General features: G+C 40.1%; 1 protein-coding gene across 2 annotated transcripts; it reads left to right on the top strand.

Annotated features, from left to right (window-relative positions):
• Positions 1-1,455: 1,455 nt before the first annotated feature.
• On the top strand, positions 1,456-19,153 carry LOC134455617 (zinc finger protein 436-like). 2 transcript variants are annotated; one of them, XM_063206796.1, is made up of 4 exons: positions 1,456-1,943; positions 10,246-10,551; positions 14,694-15,686; positions 17,484-19,153. In XM_063206796.1, exons 1-4 carry the CDS (start codon positions 1,595-1,597, stop codon positions 18,248-18,250), a joined length of 2,415 nt encoding a protein of 804 aa, XP_063062866.1. In that variant the 5' UTR covers positions 1,456-1,594; the 3' UTR covers positions 18,251-19,153. The 2 variants fall into 2 exon arrangements, with proteins under 2 accessions (XP_063062866.1, XP_063062874.1); XM_063206804.1 differs by lacking the exons at positions 10,246-10,551; positions 14,694-15,686.
• The last annotated feature ends 915 nt before the right edge of the window (positions 19,154-20,068 follow it).

Genomic DNA, 20,068 nt, shown 5'->3' with positions numbered 1-20,068 from the left:
CTGCCATTCATTTTGAGGCTGCCTGAGACCCTCCGAGTGCTCCGCCTCCCTATTTTGCATAGGAGCCGACTGCCTCTATAAATGCCTTTTCTACCATGCTGAGGGCACCAGGGCGCCATCAGGGCGGCGACGTGGCTAGTTGTAACAGGGTAAATCTCTGTGAAGTTCTCATTCTTGTCAATGGTAAAACAGTGAAATAAAATAAGCATAGAAATGCAAACCTGTCCAATTTGATTTGAAGTAGGGTTTTATTTATTTCAACATTATTCATATTATGTGATTATAAAAGTTATTATTAGGCTACTGTGAAATTTGATTTTGATTTTGGGATTTTTTTTTATGATTAATTAAATTAAAGCCTCCAAAACCTTTTTTTTTAAATTAAAGTATATTTAAGTATCATAGATTTATACACAAATAGACTTAAGGTAAAATTATTCTGAATTAATTGAATCTTTTCAGCATGTGTTACAACTAACCCTCTCTGTGGTACTAACTACCCCACGTGTGGGGTAAGTTGTAACATTTTACATCCGACCGCCACAAACGGTGAAAATGTGAAGCAATGGTAGGCTTTTATAAAGAACATTCAGTGGTAATATGTAACAGAGACATGTATGTTTCTTCAGTTAAAAAAATGAATGATGTAACTGCATTAATAATATATCAGCCCAAAAGCGAAAACCGTTACTTTGTCCCTCGCTCTCTCCTACCTTCTTACAAGACATTCCTAACCAAATATTAAACATTAACATGTTATTTAGAAAGTATAGAAATTCAACTGATTTGATGTGACCCAAATTTTTTCCTTTTTTTTTCTGAAGAAAATGTTGACGTCAGAAAATATTCTAATTTAGCTTATTTTGTGAGATTGGAATAGTTTGAAATGTACGTGGGCCATGAATCTATAGCCTACTGAAGTTTAACATTATCGATGGAATTATGGAAATAAATGAACCTTTTCCACAATATTCTAATTTGACTGCCACTGCCAGCACCTGCACATTCATCAGACAAACAGTGGGAATCATATGGGGAAACCAGGGCCGCTCACAGCTTTGGCTGGGCCCGGGACATATCTGAAAGGGCCCCAAACCTGTAGGCTATACAATGTAATGAGGATCCAATTCTGGGCCCCCTCTCTTTCTGGGCCCGGGAAAGGTGTCCTATTTGTCCCACACTGTCGGCTTCCATGGCGGAAAAACTAGAAGCACTAGATAAAACTGCGGAATTAGCATTATTGCCATTTTAAGCAGTGAATGCAGTTTTTGGACACAAACATGCAGCAAATTAAAAAACAAACAAACGAACATCACTGCAATCCCACAGATTGGCAATCCTTCAAAAACGATGAAGCTAGCTTTATTTTGAAACAAATTCCCGAGTGGAAGACTTATTGAAGGATATATTATTGCCGCTGACTTCACACAGCTTCAAGCTCTGTATTCGGGGAAAATAAAGCTGAACAAACTTACGAGCCTCACGTTACTACAGTGAACACATGAAACTCTCTGAAGAATCAAATTACAGAAGTGGAATAACAGAGATGATCTGAGGTTTGTAACAATGTACCATGTAGGCTACCGATATAAACATGGAGAGCGCGTTAGCAAACACGGAGGATTGCTGTGAACTCCAAAGTCCTAGCGAAGACGAGGAGTATGCTGAATTTTCTCCCGTTTTCCCAGAATCTCCGGACAGTAGGCCTACAGGTGAAATCGGATCACCAAGTCAATCGGCGAATATAGAAGTTAAATGGGAGGCAGATGAGGAATATGGATACGATAGGCCTAATGAGTTATCCACAGGGTCAGACAGAGAAGAAGAGAAAGATTCCCATCCAGCTGTTCTGACATCCAGCTGTTCTGACGTTTCAAATGGCTCGTGGGAGACAGACGTGAAGGGAGAAGAGATGCAGGGTGACGACGAAAGTGCTCTGAACGGTAAGTAGCCGAAGTAACAGACTCACAACTACAGGCCATGAAGGCTCAAACATTTAGGGCAAGATTGGTAGTTAAATAACTTGCAACACCTCGTGAGAAATCGTGAATTTAAAGGAGCACTCCTACCAATTTCAATAGCTGTTGTATTGCTCACGCTACCCTTGACTTGTCAGTAGGCTACACGGCAATGCTGCACTTTTTGGCTCAGCCCTTTCCGATATGAGCTGTTCGAAAGTGGGGCAGCTTTCGTTTACATTTTAAAAATCTTAATAGGCCATTAGACCTAGGCCTACTCCAAATATTTCCCTAAAGGTAGGTATCGCTGTTTGCTAGTTGTATGCTGACGTTGCATAACCTTTTGGATGCTTTTGGGAATAAAATCAAGATTTTTTAATTTTTATTTTTTTTTAAATGTGAACAAACACCTGCCCCTATTACAATGACCAGGATCTCGGAAAGGCTGAAGAAAAAAAATCAGGTACTGAAAAAGTGGATGGTATGTGAGTACAACTGCATGTTAAAATTGGCTTAAGTTGCCAAATGCCAATTTGGTAATTACTATGAAAAGTCTACTCACCCCTGTACAAATGCCAGACTTTCATGATGTCAAAAAATGACAGATGAATAATTTCACAACTTTTTACCACCTTTAATATAAACAGGCCTATTAACCTGTGCAATGCAATTGAAAAACATTCAGTGTTGAAGGGGCAACAAAAAACAAGGTTTCCTAAATGTGCACACCTGGGCAGTGCTTGTAAATCTCAAGTTAACGGAACACAAAGTACATACAACGTCACAACGATGATGAGTTGGACAGAGGTCCTGGAACGCACAAAAAAAAAAGAAGAAACTGGGTGGTTGACATGACATCCTGTTTTTACGTAACATTAGTTAAAAACATACAAAATTTATATTTTTCCTCTTGAAAACAAATGTAAATGAAAGAAAATGTGGTACATCATGTTTTATATTAATCTTAGATGAGAAGAATAATTTTTGTTCAGATTTATGGAAAGGTTTATATGTCAAATGTCCTGTGGTGTGACTGTAACATTAATACAACCTGGAATATATACAGCTATAAAATAAACCAACAACATTTTGAATCATTTATAAAGCATTTGGCATGATTGCATAAATATTAACCTTATATTAAAAAATATGAATGTGAAAAAAACTCAATACCGTAATATTAACTACAAGTTAAATTTCGTAACACAAATTGCGTCCTGCGGGGTGACATAAGTCAGGTTTGTGGACGGGCAGCTGCAAGGCCAACTACAAGGGTCTTAAAGACAGGCTCCTAACCAGTTAACTTATACATCGGTTATTGGAGAGTGGTGTGGAAGTTTAAGGTGACTATTAACCTCTTAATATATCTACATATTGCAATGTTTCTGTCACACAATGCTTAGGTTCATGGTGTCCTGTGGTGTGTGACTGCTCTTATGGAAGGAAAAAAAAGTTTTTTATCTAGTTAACATGAGCTCGGAGGTCAGTCACCAATACAAAATGATTAAAATGGCCACAATGCAGTGAATTTCCTGTGGTGTGACTTCATGTCCTGTGGTGTGACATGCTTAGGCATTGTGTTAATCAATCCTTACTTATTTTTCATGCATCATGCAAGGATATAAGGATGCCAGGACATTCAATTGTCACATTCACACAATTATGCAGTGAAATCACAGTTGTCTGCCTGTACGATGCATAGGCGTGTGGGGGTGGGGGTGGGGGTGCGGGTGGGTAGTAGTGTGTGTGTGGGGTGGGGGTTAAAGGAACAATAGCAGAAAGAGCATTGGGGGTATGTTTGTGCAGAATATCAACTTAATCATTTTATTGTATCTTACAGAAATGTCACACCAATGATGTCACACCGCAGGACACATTTTCCCAAAAATTAGGCGAAATTCCACGGACCACTGACATCCCCATTTTTTTCCATTTTTTTCAAAATTTTCCACCCATTTTTTCAGGAATTGGAATATGTTTCCTCCTTCAACTGTGTTACGGCCTTAAACGTCAACCACCCAAGCAACTACATGCGAATGGCCACTGGTTGTGTTGTGGTATATTTAGCCCTATTTCTATGCCTGGCAACTGTCTGGGGAGGGGAAAAGGCCAGATCTCAGTTGTGTAGGGTCTGAGGGTCCTCCAGAAAAAAAATCTTAGATGCAATTTCCGGCATTTTAACATATTAATTGCTCATAAAATTACAGAAAATTCTGTTCGTTTTAAAAAAAAAATAATTTTCGTTTCCGTTCATGGAACTGACTTGAAGCCCTGCTTACAGGTGCCTTTTGATGCCAATTGAAAGAATCGCAAGTATTAGCATCCTACGTCGTCTAACGGTTGTGGAGATGAGGCCCTCCAAAGATTGGGTGCCATGCCCACTTTTCAAGCCTGTGAATGGAATACAAACTGTACAAGCCGATTTGGACACATCTGGTTTTAGTTTGAAGGAAGATACAGGCCTAAAAATCGCCATGCCCCCTCAATATGATCCTGTCTATCAGACGGTGTACTTACAAATAGCATACCTTGATTATTTGTGGCTAGATTAATGTATGCTTTTGGAGATATAATTGATTTTCCATCATACTTGGGAACTGTAGAGTAGGGCTGGGCTGCACGATATGAGACAAATGGGTACACTTTACTTGACGCAGGTGTCATAGCAGTGTCATAATGCAGTCATTCATGTGTCATAAACATTATGTCAATGCCATGAGCCTTTTATGACTTTGCCATTAAGTGACATTCGGTTATGGCAAAGACAGCCCTAACAATGTCGATTTTCATGACCATAAAACATTTATGACATTGACACCATGTTTATGACTCGGTCATGACTGTGTGTTTTGACACCATTATGACACTTGTATGCAGGGCTCTAAATTAACTTTTTCCACCACCAGCCAATTTGGCTAGTGGACATTTTTTCTTACCAGCCAAACAGAAGTTCAACTAGCCATTTTTTTTATCTCGCCAAAATAAACTATGCGTTAGGCTAGTTATTTTTTTTAAATTATGGTTATTTTGTTCAACAATTTCTACAACACAGATACACTATATATAGGCCATACTAGGCCAATGCCTACATAATAAGCATAGGCCTAGTATAGGCTATATCTTTTTTCATTATTTTTTAACTTCTGCTTTATTTTTTACTTTCATTACTTAGGCCTAATCAATTTGATTAGTTTTTGTTCAATTCCTCTGAAAACAGCTGAATCACATCACACAAGCCACTCACATAACAGACCTTTAACATACAGTAACAAAGCACACAGCCAAACTCTCCAAAACCTCACACACGCACACCCCAAGGAAGGAGAAGAGATGAGGGGAAAAGGAGAGGAGAGAGGAGGAGCTCTTCTCTTATCTATCATGCGCAACAAAATGACAAGAAGCCTAGTTTAACTAAAAGTAAATAATATCACGGGAATCTTCGCTTCCTTTGTTACTTCCACAGTTTCGTCGTTGCTTTTTTGTAAAAAAATTTCTATCCGATGGCGTGGGCTTTCCAACTTAGTTGCGCCAGGACTCGGAACATTTCAGAAGACAACTGAACTGACAGCTACGCTCACACTACTCTGACAGTCAGCTCTCCTCCTCTGCCCTTGTCGCTATTTCGTTCCACAACCACTCCTTTTTTAACGTCACTATTATTACGGTTACAAACTACTAGCATTCACCAACACACAGAACCTTGCTCTAACCCCCGCCACATTCTCATCACTCGCACAAAACGGTTCTAGGCATAATCTGCGTTAGTCATGTTATTGAAACGGTCAGGGCCTCGCTGCTTCAAAAAGGCAGCCTGTTACAGCAAGGTTCAGCCTAGTAATAATAGGAGTAGTGACGTTAAAAAGATTGTAGCGAAATCGACGAGAGCATAGGAGGAGAGCTGCCTGTCAGAATAGTGTGAGCGTAGCTGACAGAAAGCTGGTCGTCTGAAATGTTTTCAATGCTGGCGCGCGCAACAGCATGGAGTTGCCGCTTGCTGTACTGGAAAGCCCACGGTGGGAGGCTACGTCGTGACGCTAGTGCCCATGGGCAATGTAGGAAATCTCGCCTTAAGGGCTCTGCATACTTAACGTGCCCACGTTCGTCATAGCAGCGGTTTACCGTTCATAATTTACTGTACTCGGGCGCTACTGGCCAAATTGGCGGGTAGGTATTTTTTCTACTAGCCAAAATTAATTTTCACCCGTGTTTGGCGGGTTGGCGTGTGTTAATTTAGAGCCCTGCTTGTATGTCATCTGTATGACGCTGGCGTCAAGTAAAGTGTTACCAACAAATGTGCGATATGCGATAACAAGACTGGATACCACAATATCGATATTGCTCGCAATATATATGTTTTCTCTACTTTCTATTTTGCACATAATGTATAAAGCAAATGAGAGTTTTACTTCCAACATTAATATTATTTTGAAAAAAAAACATGGCTAATATAGGCGTACAGCATCAACTTAAAATGTCAACTAGGGCTGCATGATATCAGAAAAAGTTTACTTATACTTCATATAAGCATGGAATATCTCAATAAGGATAAACACTGACAAGAAAAAAAAAATATTTCTAAACATTAATTTGTGAAGCCAATATTTTTATTGCAGCCTAAGCATAAGTAATATTAATGATAGGCCTAATCAGGGCGCCCGGCCCAGGACAAAGTCATATGGAGGGCACCATCAATTAGGCTACATACAATAATGAAGTCCCAATTTTGGCCTCTCTCTCTCTGGGCCTGGGGTCAACTGACCCCTTTCCCCCCATGTTCGCTTCCCTGATAATAATAATACAAGCAGTATACCTCAGAACATCTTATTCATAGACCATTATAGCTCTGGTAACAGTGCCTTGGGCCTAAGAAAAATAAGAGTTTGGTTCCGGTTGGTTGTCAGGTTTGGTCATGGGTCGGTCAGAATTTTTTTTTTTTTTTCAAACTTTTTTTTTTTCCTTTTTTTTTTAAATGTCCGACCCACCCAACACCCCATATGCGCCAGATTTCGTCATAAACTTTGTTGAACAATGCCAAGGACGATAGTGGAGTGTGGCCTGCTAAAGCTACAATGAAATAGGCTATTAGGCTAATAAGAATTAATGAGCCAAGATACTGACCGTCACCGAAATGAAGATATGATCATACAGCCTACCGTTTCTGGCAATACCTGTCCAGCTGCCAGTTGCCTGACACTGCTATTTTAGCTCCTGTAGGCTATGTCCCGTTTTCTTTTTTTTTAATTCCTTTCCATCATCGGTTGTAGACCATATTTTCCTTGGGATGAAGGTTCTGGCTTGGAAACATTCTATTTACACACTTTTTGTTTTACGCGAGGATGTAGACCCCTGAGGCGATATGAATGTGATCGAGGGGCAACATCGTCATTGCCATTAAATCATTATTGTAGGCAACTGTAGTAGTCCTAGGTCTTCATCGAACAGTCGTATTTGTGGCGACATCATCGTTAATTTCTATTTCATTATTTGGAGGAGGTGCGGAGAGTGAGACCGTGACAGACGCCCTGCTGCTGCGCGATGGTGGAGGGACAAGCAGAGAGAGGGCCAGAAAATAACGGGCTCGGGCCAACGGACTTCTTGGTTAACAAGGCCTTGTCGTAAATGAAAGAATGAAGGGAAACTTGGGCAAAACATTTCCCTTCTCTCGTATTAACTTATTTTACAATTACAAGGTATTGATACAGTGCTACTTTAGAATTGCTGTAACAAGTTATGCATCTCGTCCAACATGCAGCGTGGCTGAATGGAAGCCCTTTTCTAATACGACGAGACAATATCAATACATTCAAAAATCGTGGATACTCATGTTTTCTGTGTGATGCATTTCGAGGCAGGTGGTCAGGCTGTGTCCGTGTCGGGTGTTGAGGTAAGGCTAGGGTGACCAGACGTCCCGGTTTGACCGGGACAGTCCCGGTTTGGAGTTGTGTGTCCCAGGTCCCGAGCAAACCCTCTCGGGACACAAATATGTCCCGGTTTTGGCCACCCACTACATTGCGCCATGTCTATCAGGGTAAATATATGGAAAAGATTACATGTTTACCTGCAACAGTTAATGGCAGCCAGCGCTTGTATAGAAAGTCTGAAGGAGTCAGTTGCGCTTTGTCATTTCTCCCTCTAAAATTGATCAGAATGCAGGAAATTGCATCTAAAAAATGCAAAATTTCCTGGGGGAGGACCCCCAGACCCGCCCACCAAATATTGTCCTTCAGTCATGCACGAAGTGTCCCGGTTTCTGACTACAAAAATCTGGTCACCCTAGGTAAGGCGATTGACTTATCATTTGACAGGCATTTTCGCCAGGTTCCCAAACTACATCGCAGCCTATTAGTCTGCAAGAACGCTGTGAGGCAAGTTATTTAAAAACTTACGAGCTACAACGACTACCAATTAGCATGTTGTAGCATAATAATTAGCAAACAACGTGACCGATAGGTGCGCTGCGCAACTCTGCAGTGACATTTGGGGTTTTCTAATATCAAGCCGGGCGGCACTTGTGGCGCGCGCTTATGTTGCTCCTATGTGGTCATGCGATGCAAATTCAGTAACTTGCAGGCAGGTAGAAAGTGAGAAATGGCGAGTTATGGGAATGAAGAAACGTGTTGTGTCTTGTCTATATGAACAACCCTCCAAAAAACATCGATATTTTTTTGAGGATTCCAAAAACTAAAAAAAAATATTTTGGGTCGCACAAAAAATGATAGGGTCGGTCGGCAACCGGAACCAAAACATTATTTTTTTTAGGCCTTGGTGACTTGTCATAGTTTTGGCAGAGAAGAAAGATGATGTTGTATGTGTAGGCAGCCTATTGAAAGTATGCTTTGGGAATTGTGTGATGATGAAAGCAGGGATCAGGGTCAGTGTTAAGAAAACGCTACGTTTGTGAGGAAGCCATGCACTTTGTTGGATCAAGCTATATGCCAGGCCACGGCTAAGGAGAGATCAAGTTCAAGTTCAAGTCAAGTTTATTGTCAATTTCTTTACATGCACTGGTCATACAAAGAATTTGAAATTGCGTTTCTTGCTCTCCCATGCAGACATAGACTAATCTAGGTAAGGACATAGACAGTATAGACATAGACAGTACTCATACATGGACATAGACAGTATGGACGTAGACATTGCTCATACAGACATTTAAAGTGCAAGACTGGACAACAGAAGACTTGTAGAGAACATACATTAAGAGGAGGTATTTTGTTGTGCTTTTTCTAAAAGTCCTTTATAGCGTTCTGACATAGTAATAGTAGCATTTGAAGAAATAAATAATTAAAAAAGGTTTTTATTAAATACACCAGCAGCAGTATGTGTGTGTGTGTGTGTGTGTTTTGTATGTGTTTTGTGTGCGTGTGTGTGTGTGTGTGTGTGTGTGTGTGTGTGTGTGTGTGTGTGTGTGTTTAGTGCGTGTGTGTGTGTGTGTGTGTGTGTGTGTGTGTGTGTGTGTGTGTGTTTAGTGCAGGTAGAAAGTGCGGTGTGCGTCTGTGTGTGTGTACCTGTGTGTGTGTGTGTGTATGTGTGTGAGTATGAGTTGTGTGTCAGTGTGTGTATGTTTGGGTTTAGTGCAGAAAGTGCAGTGTGCTTGTGTGTGTGTGTGTGTGTGTGTGTGTGTGTGTGTGTGTGTGTGTGTGTGTGTGTGTGTGTGTGTGTGTGTGTGTGTGTGTGTGTGTGTGTGCGTGTGTGCATGTGTATGTTTTGAGTTAGTGCAGGTTGAAAGTTCAGTCACAGATGTAGTAGTGCAGGTGGAATGTTCAGTCGCAGATATGGTGGTGGGGATGAGGGGGGGGAGCGTTGTCAGTGGCCTGGCCTGGCATCGTGCTGCTTGCAAGCCTGGTGGTACGGGAACGGAGGCGCCTGTACCTCTTTCCAGAGGGCAGGAGGCTGAACAGTTTGTGTGCAGGGTGGTTTGTGTCTTTGATGATCATCAGTGCTTTTCGGGTGAGGCGTGCGGATGTTAGACTTCAATTAATTTGAGATCCAACGCCAAATTTGAATGGGACAGAAGCATGGGGAACAATTAGCTAGGATATAGAATTGGATACCAATCATGCTCTCGAAGTAGGGCACTTAATGATTGGAACGCCCGCTTAACCAAATATACAGTAGCACTGTATCAAATATTCAAGCATTCAAACTTTGTTTTTCAGAGTTCTTGATATCAATCTAGGCCTTCAAAATATAGGGTACTTGTCAGTATTCAGTATGATTTAGTTATGATGACCTTCTGTCTTCTTGATTTATCATTTAGTAATAATGACCATATGTCTGTTTGCAGGAGATGATGCAGAATGGAATCCATCAAACAGAAATGGGAAACCTGTGGACAAAAGAAGAGTAAAAAAGATTTCCACATCAATAGAAGACCAGACCCGACACCAACAAGCCCATACTGGAGAAAAACCATATCAGTGCAACACGTGTGGAAATTCGTATACACGCTTACCAGATTTGAAGAGGCACCAGGCATCTCACACGGGGGAAAAACCATACCAGTGTAGCTTATGTGGAAAAGCTTTCGCTCGAAAGGATAAAGTCTTGCAGCATCAACGAACCCATGTCCGCCAGCAGCAAACTCATTCAGGTGAAAATCCATATTTGTTTACCAGTAAATATTGATTTATTACTTACTAATTATTTGTGAAAAGATCAAATTTGGCAATAGGCAGAACAGTTTTAATGAACAGCATTAGTGATGCACGAAATAAAAAAATCAACAGATACCGATAATTCCCTGCTTCTCAGGGGCGATACCGATACCCGATATAATCCACATCTTGATATTTAATAAGCTTATAATATATTGATATCAGTGGCGTCTTTTGGTCATAAAAATTAGGGAGGACAAGGAGGTGGTCAGTCGGATAGATGCGAGTAAATGGGGTCAGTAATGGCAGATGCTTAGTATTAGGTGGTAGGCCTACTAGGTAACTTAACTGATATGGCATTGTGTTGTCTGGAAAGCTGACTTATGACATCTATAAAATAATTGCAACAAACTTTGTATAATATATTATCATACATAACTGCCCAAAGTGTTTGAGGGGAAAGAAAGAGAAGAGTGAAGGAAAATATTATAGAAAGTAGAAAGTTTCATAGGGAGCATATTTAACTTTGACCAAAGGCAGCATGGCATTTCACCCCGTCAGTTGTGTTTTTGTTGTTTTTTTTAACCATAGGCAAAAATTGACAATTCTGAAGACCCTATAGGAATGCCTAGCCTAGGACATTGAGTGACTGTATAGCCTAGGCCTAAGGGTTTTAAACTCAACTCCTTCCAACATATTCTTACAGATTTTTAAACATTTTAAACCCCCTCCATTATCTTATTATCTTATTATAACATCTTATTTATGATCCGTAACGTGGTACGTGGCCTATGGTTGTGGTCGCCTATCCGTTTTGCTTTTGACGGTAGGCCTACCTGCGAGAGCGACAGCTGTGGAAGGAGGAGCTGGCAGGCGTATGGAACAGCGTGCTGGCTATTTCACAAACAAAATACGTTGTACAGATTACTTTGTAAATCCATGCCTAGTGTTCCTAATTCCACCCAAATGAAACTACATAACATGATGTAGGCTATATGTTAGAAGTTTAGCCAGAGACTTTTTATGAAGAGCTTCGTGCTGTCATGTTTCTCGTCTTGAGGAGGGAGAAAAGAACGCCAGTCTAGGGTCAGTGCAGCCAAAAGCATTCTTATTCCCATTTGTTAAGAACCCTCTTTTGGGGGAAAAGCACGAATGAGAAACGCAAAGACAAGCATTGAGACTATTATTTGTGCACGTAGGACATGCTGAAACAAGACTACGGTACCTTTTAAAAACGTTGGTGATGGTCCGACCATTTGAATCATGAATGCATTTGCATCCGCGCGTCGCTTGCATTGTGTAGTGGTAGAGTGGCGTGAGTGACTGATATAAACACACTGACCTTTCCATTCGGTTTTCAATCTAAATCCAGGGAGTGATATTGCGCGATTCACAACATGAAAACAGTCGATCTTTCCTTTGTATTTATTAAGGGTTCATAAAACATTCGCCAATTACTCCAAACTTCCCACTATCTGGCTGCTGCCGCATTCTTCTCACATTTGTATATCGTTGTCATGACGACCGAGTTCATGCTTGTCGTCTGTCAACCCAACTCGTCATATTCTGATTGGCTTTTGATAAATTCAGCTTCGCTGATAGGCAGATTACTTCCATGGCTCTAGACCCGCCTAAAGGGAGGAAAGTCCTCCCTAAGCTCCATTCACTTCAATGTTAAAAAGTAAAGCCCGCGCTACGGCCGAAATTTCACCATTTATAATGGAAGTCAATGAGGATGGAAGGGAGGACGGTCCTCCAAGGTCTATTTTGTGAATTAGAAGCGCTAAAGTATATGTTTTTATCGCTAAATAGCTATAAAATACTAACAATTATATAACAAAGATATAATAAATATGTTTTGTTTTCTGTAATTTATACTGGAAGATATGGCTTTATTATTTTGAGGGAGGATCGTCCTCCCTTTCCTCAATGGCAAATACGCCATTGATTGATATAATCTACTCTGCAGGATACAAAAACTGAAGAGTTAGCTGTTCTGACCTATCTATGACAAAAATGTCAACTTTCTGATGTTGTCATGTCATCACAAAATGTGGTCATCTCCTATGCATAACACATGTAGCAAGACACAGCTCTAACAAAAGCATGCATCAAACGTGCATCTTAATTTTAACAAAAAAAGTGCATGTATGGAGGTAAATATTCAAGTCTGTTTTAAAAAATTTAATAAAGTAAAGTGTGCTCTGAAAATCATTAGGGCCTAATGCTTTGACTGCATTCAAGCAAAACTCATTTAGATTAACAACAATAAAAAGATGCCTGCAAGATGATATGGTGAAATTAATTAATGAGCTTTAGATACCAAAGTGATACCAACGCGCCCCACTCGGAGAACACACAGTATTTCAGGCTTGACAGTGGAGGTGCGCGCCCTTAAAATACTGCAGCCAGAGACACCGGGAGTTAAAGTAAATGTTTGTAACTACTTTTCATGGCAGTGACACTTTGTAACCTTACTTAAAATCAATAAAGCTTTGCAGATTGGAGATAGTTTGTCTACTTGCTGTTCTTAAACCTTGTTAGCGTTTTAAAACCATGTTAGCATTTCGCTACGTGTTAAAGCATTGCAAACAAACAATTGGAAACAATGCTGCAAGTTCGGTGCCTGCACTCAACCTCTCGTGTTGAGAACTCACATGTTTAGATGTTTAAAAGCAGTCCAAGGGTCTTAGTAAATCCACAAGATTAAAAGTGAAGGTTAAAAGTAGGCAGTTTTAATGATCTCAGTTCCTGTTTCACTCAGAGTCCATTCAAACATTAAAAACAGAAGCCATTGCCTGGTTGGCGGTGCGAAGACGCCGAGTCACAGCACAGGCTTGTTTCGCCTACCCGGCCAAAATGAAAAAAATAAAGTAAAAGCTGCTACTCGGCTTGAATGCAGTTCCTGCGTTTTCATTAAATTATCCGATATTTTATTGGGAAAACTTGACCATCGGGCCGATAGAAAATAACCCCAAATCGGTCGATATTTTAGTGGACCGATATATATATCGTGCATCTCTAAACAGCATAGTTGTAATTCCTACTCTAGCCACCATCCTACATAGAGTCATCCAGGTGAAAATCCACATATGACCTGCACTTTAAAGGTGCAGTGTGTTGGATTGTTTGCCAGTGAGTAGGTATTACAACTATACTGCTCATTGCATCAAAAATGATCACCATTAAATTCTAAGTATTTATTAAATTTGGGAAAATTGCACTTTTCATACATGAAAAAGTGTATCATCTCCATCTCCATGAGTTTTCCAAAAATAATCATGTTTAGCTGCAAAAACTACTGTAGTTACAGTAAATTTTGGTTCATCACTTAGTTATTATTCTTGAAAAGATCAAATTTGGCAAGGGGCAGTTCAATTTTAATGAGTCACAATCCTACGAAGAGCACTTTTAAGCAAATTATAAGTTGTAATTAGTGCTGCACGGGATGGCCCATGGACATCTGTGGCGTTGGCGATGGCGTTGTTATGTAAAGCTTAAAGGGACACTGTGCGGGATTTTTAGTAGTTAATTTCCAGAATCCATGCTACCCATTCACTAATGTTACCTTTTTCATTAATATTTACCACCACCATCAAATTCAAAGTGTTCATTATGACTGGAAAAAATGCACTTTCCATACATGAAGGGGGATCTTCTCCATGGTCCACCATTTAGAATTTCCAGAAATAGCCATTTTTAGCTGTAAAACTGACTGTACTTCGGCCATAGTAGAAAATATTACTTTATTATTTAGTAAACTTCCATGAAATGATCACATTTGGCAATAGGCAACCCAGTTTCAATGAGCTGCATAGTTGCAGTACCTTTTTTGACCATTTCCTGCACATTGTCCCTTTAACCATATTGTGATGAAATCCCTTGCGGAAACTCAACCTCTGAGTTTAAGTGTTAGACCCAGGAGATCAAATCTGCTTCACCCGCACCCGCAATATAGAGAAAAAACTAAAATGGTGACCCCAACTGACTTGCGGGTCACTCGTGGAGCTGACCCACGCAACACTCTATTACTGGTTAAATATGGATTATTGAGAAAAAAAACCCCAAATAAAACAAAAACATTTATTAATGTGTGTGTTTTTTTGTAATGGCTCTCTTGTTGCTCGTCTTGTTGCAGGGGATAATGCAGAATTGGAACCACCAAACAAACCTGTGGACAAAATAAAAGGAAAGATGACCACCACAGCAAAAGACCATCTTGAAACAAAACATCAGACAACACAAGAAAATCCCCACCAATGCAGCACATGTGGAAGGAGTTTTACTCAAAATACTGATCTCGTAGAACACCAACGAGTCCATACTGGAGAAAAGCCATTTCAGTGTACAGTGTGTGGAAAAGGCTTTACTTGTCGGAAAGACGTCAGGAGGCATCAAACGGTCCACAGCGGAGAAAAACCTTACGAATGTACCACATGCGGAAAGGCTTTTTCAGACAAAAATAGTCTTAAAATACACCATCGCATTCACACTGGAGAAAGGCCTTACCAGTGTTCTACATGCGGAATGGCCTTTGCAGTTAGTGGCGACCTCAGAAGACACAACAGAGTTCACACTGGAGAGAAGCCTTACCAGTGTACGATTTGTGGCAAAGCCTTTGCACAGGTCAGCTCTTTAAATTCACACAAGAAAGTTCACACTGGTGTTAAGGAGCATGTTTGTGCTACGTGTGGAATGGACTTCATAAATATCTCCGACATGAAAAGGCATCAGAGAACTCATACTGGAGAAAAGCTATATCAGTGCAGTACCTGTGGAATGACATTTTCAATGGCTCATGGTCTTAGAAGACACCAGCAAGTTCACCCTGGAGAAAAACCATATTCGTGCAGCACATGCGGAAAGGCCTTTTCAGACAAACATGGTATTAAAAGACACCAGCAAATTCATTCTACAGAAAAGCCATATCAGTGTGATATTTGTGAAAAGGCCTTTGCACGGCGAAGCCGCTTGGAGAGACATAAGAGAGTACATACTGGAGAAAAGCCACATCCTTGTGCCACATGTGGAAAGACTTTTACTATTATCCAGAATCTCATTAGGCACCAACGCACTCATTCTGATGAGTCATCACACCGGAGTACGGCTTTTGGGGATTTATTTCTGCCAGGTAAAGCTCCAACTATTTAAAGCTGCACTAGATAGTTCTGGAGGTGTCTGTTGAGATACCTGCAATTGTACATTGGTTTAACCCATTTTAGCTTAAGGCACTTGCAAAAAAAGGCCAGCTGAATGATTAAGCCCTTTTGGGAAAAGGTGTCCTCTGCCTATTAAACTCTAGATATCTCAGCCTCCGAAGCACATGAAAACATGAAATAAGTTGCATGTAAAGGCTCAGATCCTCATTTTGCATTAAATGTGTTCATTTAGCTCTAACATACATACATTTTAAACGAAAAACTCACATCTTTGGCACCTGGAGGGACACATACGCATTTAGGCTCTAAAGGTCAAACAACGTATGGGTGGTTGACGTTTAAGGGCGTAACGGAAAAAAAAAAAAGTTTTTCAAATTCCTGAAAAAAATGATGGATAAAAATTGGGAAAAAATAGAAAAAAATAAAGCACTTAGTGGTCTGTGGAATTTCACCTTATTTTTGCCATTTTTGGGAAAATGTGTCCTGCATCAACACATAGCATAGGCATGTCACACCGCAGGAAAATGGAGTCACACCACAGGGAATTCACTGCATTATGGCCATTTTAATCCTTTTGTATACATGACTGACATCTGAGCTCACGCTAACTTGATAATGATATTGTGTTTAATCTTAATATGTGTTTTCATTAATAAAAAAACGTTGTTTTCCTCCTATAAGAGCAGTCACACCACAGGACACCATAAAATGAACCTAAGCATTGCGTGACAGAAAGATTGCAATATGAAGACATATTAAGAGGTTAAGAGTCACCTTAAACTTCCACAGCACTCTCCAATAACTGAGGTACTGACTGGTTAGGACCCAGTCTTTAAGACCCTTGTAGTTGGCCTTGCAGCTGCCCATTCACAAACATTGACATACATGTCACCCCACAGGACGCAATTTGTGTTTCAAAATTGAACTTGTAGTTAATATTACTGTCTTGAGTTTTTTCCACATTCACATATCTTAATCTAAAGTTAAGATTTATGCAATCATGCCAAATGCTTCATACATTATTCAAAATGTTGTTGGTTAATTTATATATATATTATTATATATTGTTTCATTAATGTTACAGTCACACCGCAGGAAATTTGACATATAAACCTTTACATTAATCTTAACAAAAATGTTTCTTCTCATCTAAGACTAATATGAAACATAATGTACCACATCTTCTTTCATTGACATTTGTTTTTTAAAGGAAAATAACAGTTTTGTAGGTTTTTAACCAATGTTACGAAAAAACAAGGCGTCACGTCTCCCACCCGTATACACAGCATCAGGCTAAAATGGGTTTAAAACTTTGATGCTTGTAAAAAACTTGATGCTTGTAAGTGATTGTTCATAGAAGTATTAGAATATCTGCCATCAACCTGACATAAGGCTTCAACTTAAGAGTATTCACTTAGGAACAGGGCTAAGGCTTCAACTTTAAAGTATTTACTTAAGAATATGGTCCATTAGTCGTCATTTTGTAGTATTTATTCTCTATACTCTGACAGGCTGATGGCAGATATTCTAAGCTTAATATGTCTAAGAACAGAGACAAGGCTTCAACTTAAAAGTATTCACATATGAACAGGGCAGAGTTTATTTGAGAATAGGGTCAATTCTTCGAATGAGTCTTTAGTAGTATTTGATAATGCCTTTAGTAGTGTTCGTTACTGATGCCTTTTTGTCTTGTAGCAGGGTATGATGCTGAATGAAATGAAGTCTAGCCATCTAGTTTAGTGATGATGATGTTCTCTGTGTTGTTGTAGGGCATGCTGCAGAGCAGAAACCACCAAACCAAACTGGGGAACCAATGAACAAAGATGATGGAAACAGGAATAGCGCACCAAGCCACACTGGGGAACCTGTGGACGATGGAAAAGAGGAACAAATGCACACAGAGAAAGACCATGTTCCTAATGCTGAAAGGCCATACCAGTGTATCACAAGTGTAAAGGCTGTTACAACTTCAGATCACTTCCAGGTGCATCAGAGAAGCCCTACTGGAGAAAGGCCATATCTCTGTGACACTTGTGGAAAGAACTTCGCTACAAAGTTGCGCCTGGTTAGACACCAACAAACTCATTCTGGAGAAAAGCCATACCAGTGTACGATTTGTGGAAAGGCCTTCTCTCAATCCAGCTCTCTTAGCAAACACAAGGTGATCCATACAGGGGGAACTTTGCATGTGTGTCCTACATGTGGAAAAGGTTTCGTTCATAAACACTTAATGAGGAGACATCAAAGACGCCATACTGGAGAAAAAAACTATCATTGTAAAATATGTGGAAAGACCTTTGCATTTGATTATGCCTCGAAACACAAGAAAATTCATACGGAAGAAAAGGGACATCAATGCACCATGTGTGGAAAGACTTTTACAACCAGTCATCAACTCAAGAGGCATTTGATGGTCCACACTGGAGAAAAGCCGTACCAGTGCATTTCGTGTGGAAAGGCCTTTGCAGACTTGCGTACTCTAAAACGTCACCAGAAAACCCACTCTGCAGAGGAACCAGATCAGTGTAACATGTAGAAGCGTCTTTTCAGACAAATACAGTGTAAATGTAAAATGTCACACTGGCATAATACACAGGCATTTTTTTTATTTTACGCTAGTGCATTCTGTGTTCTGGTGCAATGCCTTTGCAAGTTTGCATGTTAAGTCTTGCTCTTCAACACACTAGAAAAACACTTTTGTCACGTGACCAGGTTTGCGGTTTCTTTTTTTTAAGTATGTCTTGGGGGCTTTATTATGACAGGACAGTGTGAGAGGAAACAGGAAATGAGATGAAGAGAGATACGGGGTTACAGGAAAATAGTTCTCCTCACTGTTGCTGTGATATCCTGTTGCCCGCAGCGAATTTCTGTTGTTAAACGCAAAAATACTGTGCTCTGACCAAAATCATCCCCATAACCCCAACCTGTCAGTAAAGCAACGTTTCTGCCACTTTAGTTTTGCTAAGAGCATAGATAAAAACAAGCAAGGAAAATGTCGAAATTGGGCCCAGACCAAAACCACCCCTAACCCTAACCTGTACCAGGGTCTTGTGGGGAGTTAACATGCAAAGTCTTAGTACACACACGTGATAGACGGTGATAGATGTTATCCAAACGCCTTGTGTAATATCAGAAGAGTAGGTAGAGCGCTACTAGTATCCCTCAAAACCAACTGGTGCTCTTGGAGGGGGTGCAATTTTCTTGAAAAGATACTTGGTCCTTCTGATTAATGTTTTTACCATAATAATCAACTGAAGTTCCTGGACCAAGGACCTTTTACCAACAGTCTTTTTTGAGCTTTGTATTGTATTTGTATTGACATTGGCATGTAAGCAGCTAGACTCTGGTATGCATAGGTTATCACATAGCAGCGCCATGCACCGGATATGTAATATCTTGTTAGTCTGCCAAATGGAATAAACAAGACCAGTCGTGTTCAGTCCGTCTCCTGGAATAATTATTTGCTGTTATGGATTGATCTATTGTCAGTAAGGTAATTGTGAGAACCCAAATATATTACACTTTGCATGATGCCATGTTGCACGTGAGAAATTATACTGACCAAGGGTTCTGTGTTAGCATTTAGCTTGCTCCGCATGGCATAGGGTTCTTTCTAATATGCGGACTCCCGTCCTCTCTTGCATACTTGTGGCATCTTGATGATGTTATTGACGACAGAAGTGCACTGTATTTCAATATCTTGCAAAAGCGCAATTCTAATGTAATTTTCTGATTTGCAGTCAGTATGGTGAATGAAGAATGCTACCTCAAAAGTTGTGTGTGGCTAGGCTGACAGTGGGGAAACGTACTTGTTTTGTCTACAGAGGCGTGGTGGGGCGTCAGTGAAGCGCAAGACCACAAGCACAGGACGGGAGTCCGCATATTGGAAAGAGCCTGCAGAGTACTAAAACACGGCTGAAGTTGGATGTGACCAAACTATTTCACATTTTCCCCATTTAAACATGCTTGTTTGGCTAGTGACACAATCCAAGTGCAGTTACACAAAAGGAAAACTGGCAATTTTCTATGAAGATAAAAAATGTGCTCTACATCATGTATGCACCACCAATGTGTTCCTGTTATTAGGCATTTCTATTCATATCCCATGCAAAGAAATACACCTACAGTACACAGGACTGATTAACAGGGTGGTTGACGTGACGCCTTGTTTTTTCGTAACATTGGTTAAAAACCTACAAAACTGTTATTTTTCCTTTAAAAAACAAATGTCAGTGGTACATTATGTTTCATATTAGTCTTAGATGAGAAGAAACATTTTTGTTAAGGTTTATATGTCAAATATCCTGCGGTGTGACTGTAACATTAATGAAACCTGGAATATAACGTGTATATA

Source organism: Engraulis encrasicolus, chromosome 1 (assembly GCF_034702125.1).
Source record: "Engraulis encrasicolus isolate BLACKSEA-1 chromosome 1, IST_EnEncr_1.0, whole genome shotgun sequence".
In the NCBI taxonomy this organism is placed as follows: domain Eukaryota; kingdom Metazoa; phylum Chordata; class Actinopteri; order Clupeiformes; family Engraulidae; genus Engraulis; species Engraulis encrasicolus.
Note: the sequence above shows the minus strand (reverse complement) of the source record. Positions and strands in the feature narration are given on the sequence as shown.

Coding starts and splice junctions, on each gene's coding strand:
- LOC134455617 (XM_063206796.1), top strand. CDS start 1,595: ATGGAGAGCGCGTTAGCAAACACGGAGGATTGCTGTGAACTCCAAAGT. Junction 1,944..10,245: donor CGACGAAAGTGCTCTGAACG/GTAAGTAGCCGA, acceptor GTCTGTTTGCAG/GAGATGATGCAGAATGGAAT. Junction 15,687..17,483: donor TGGGGATTTATTTCTGCCAG/GTAAAGCTCCAA, acceptor GTGTTGTTGTAG/GGCATGCTGCAGAGCAGAAA.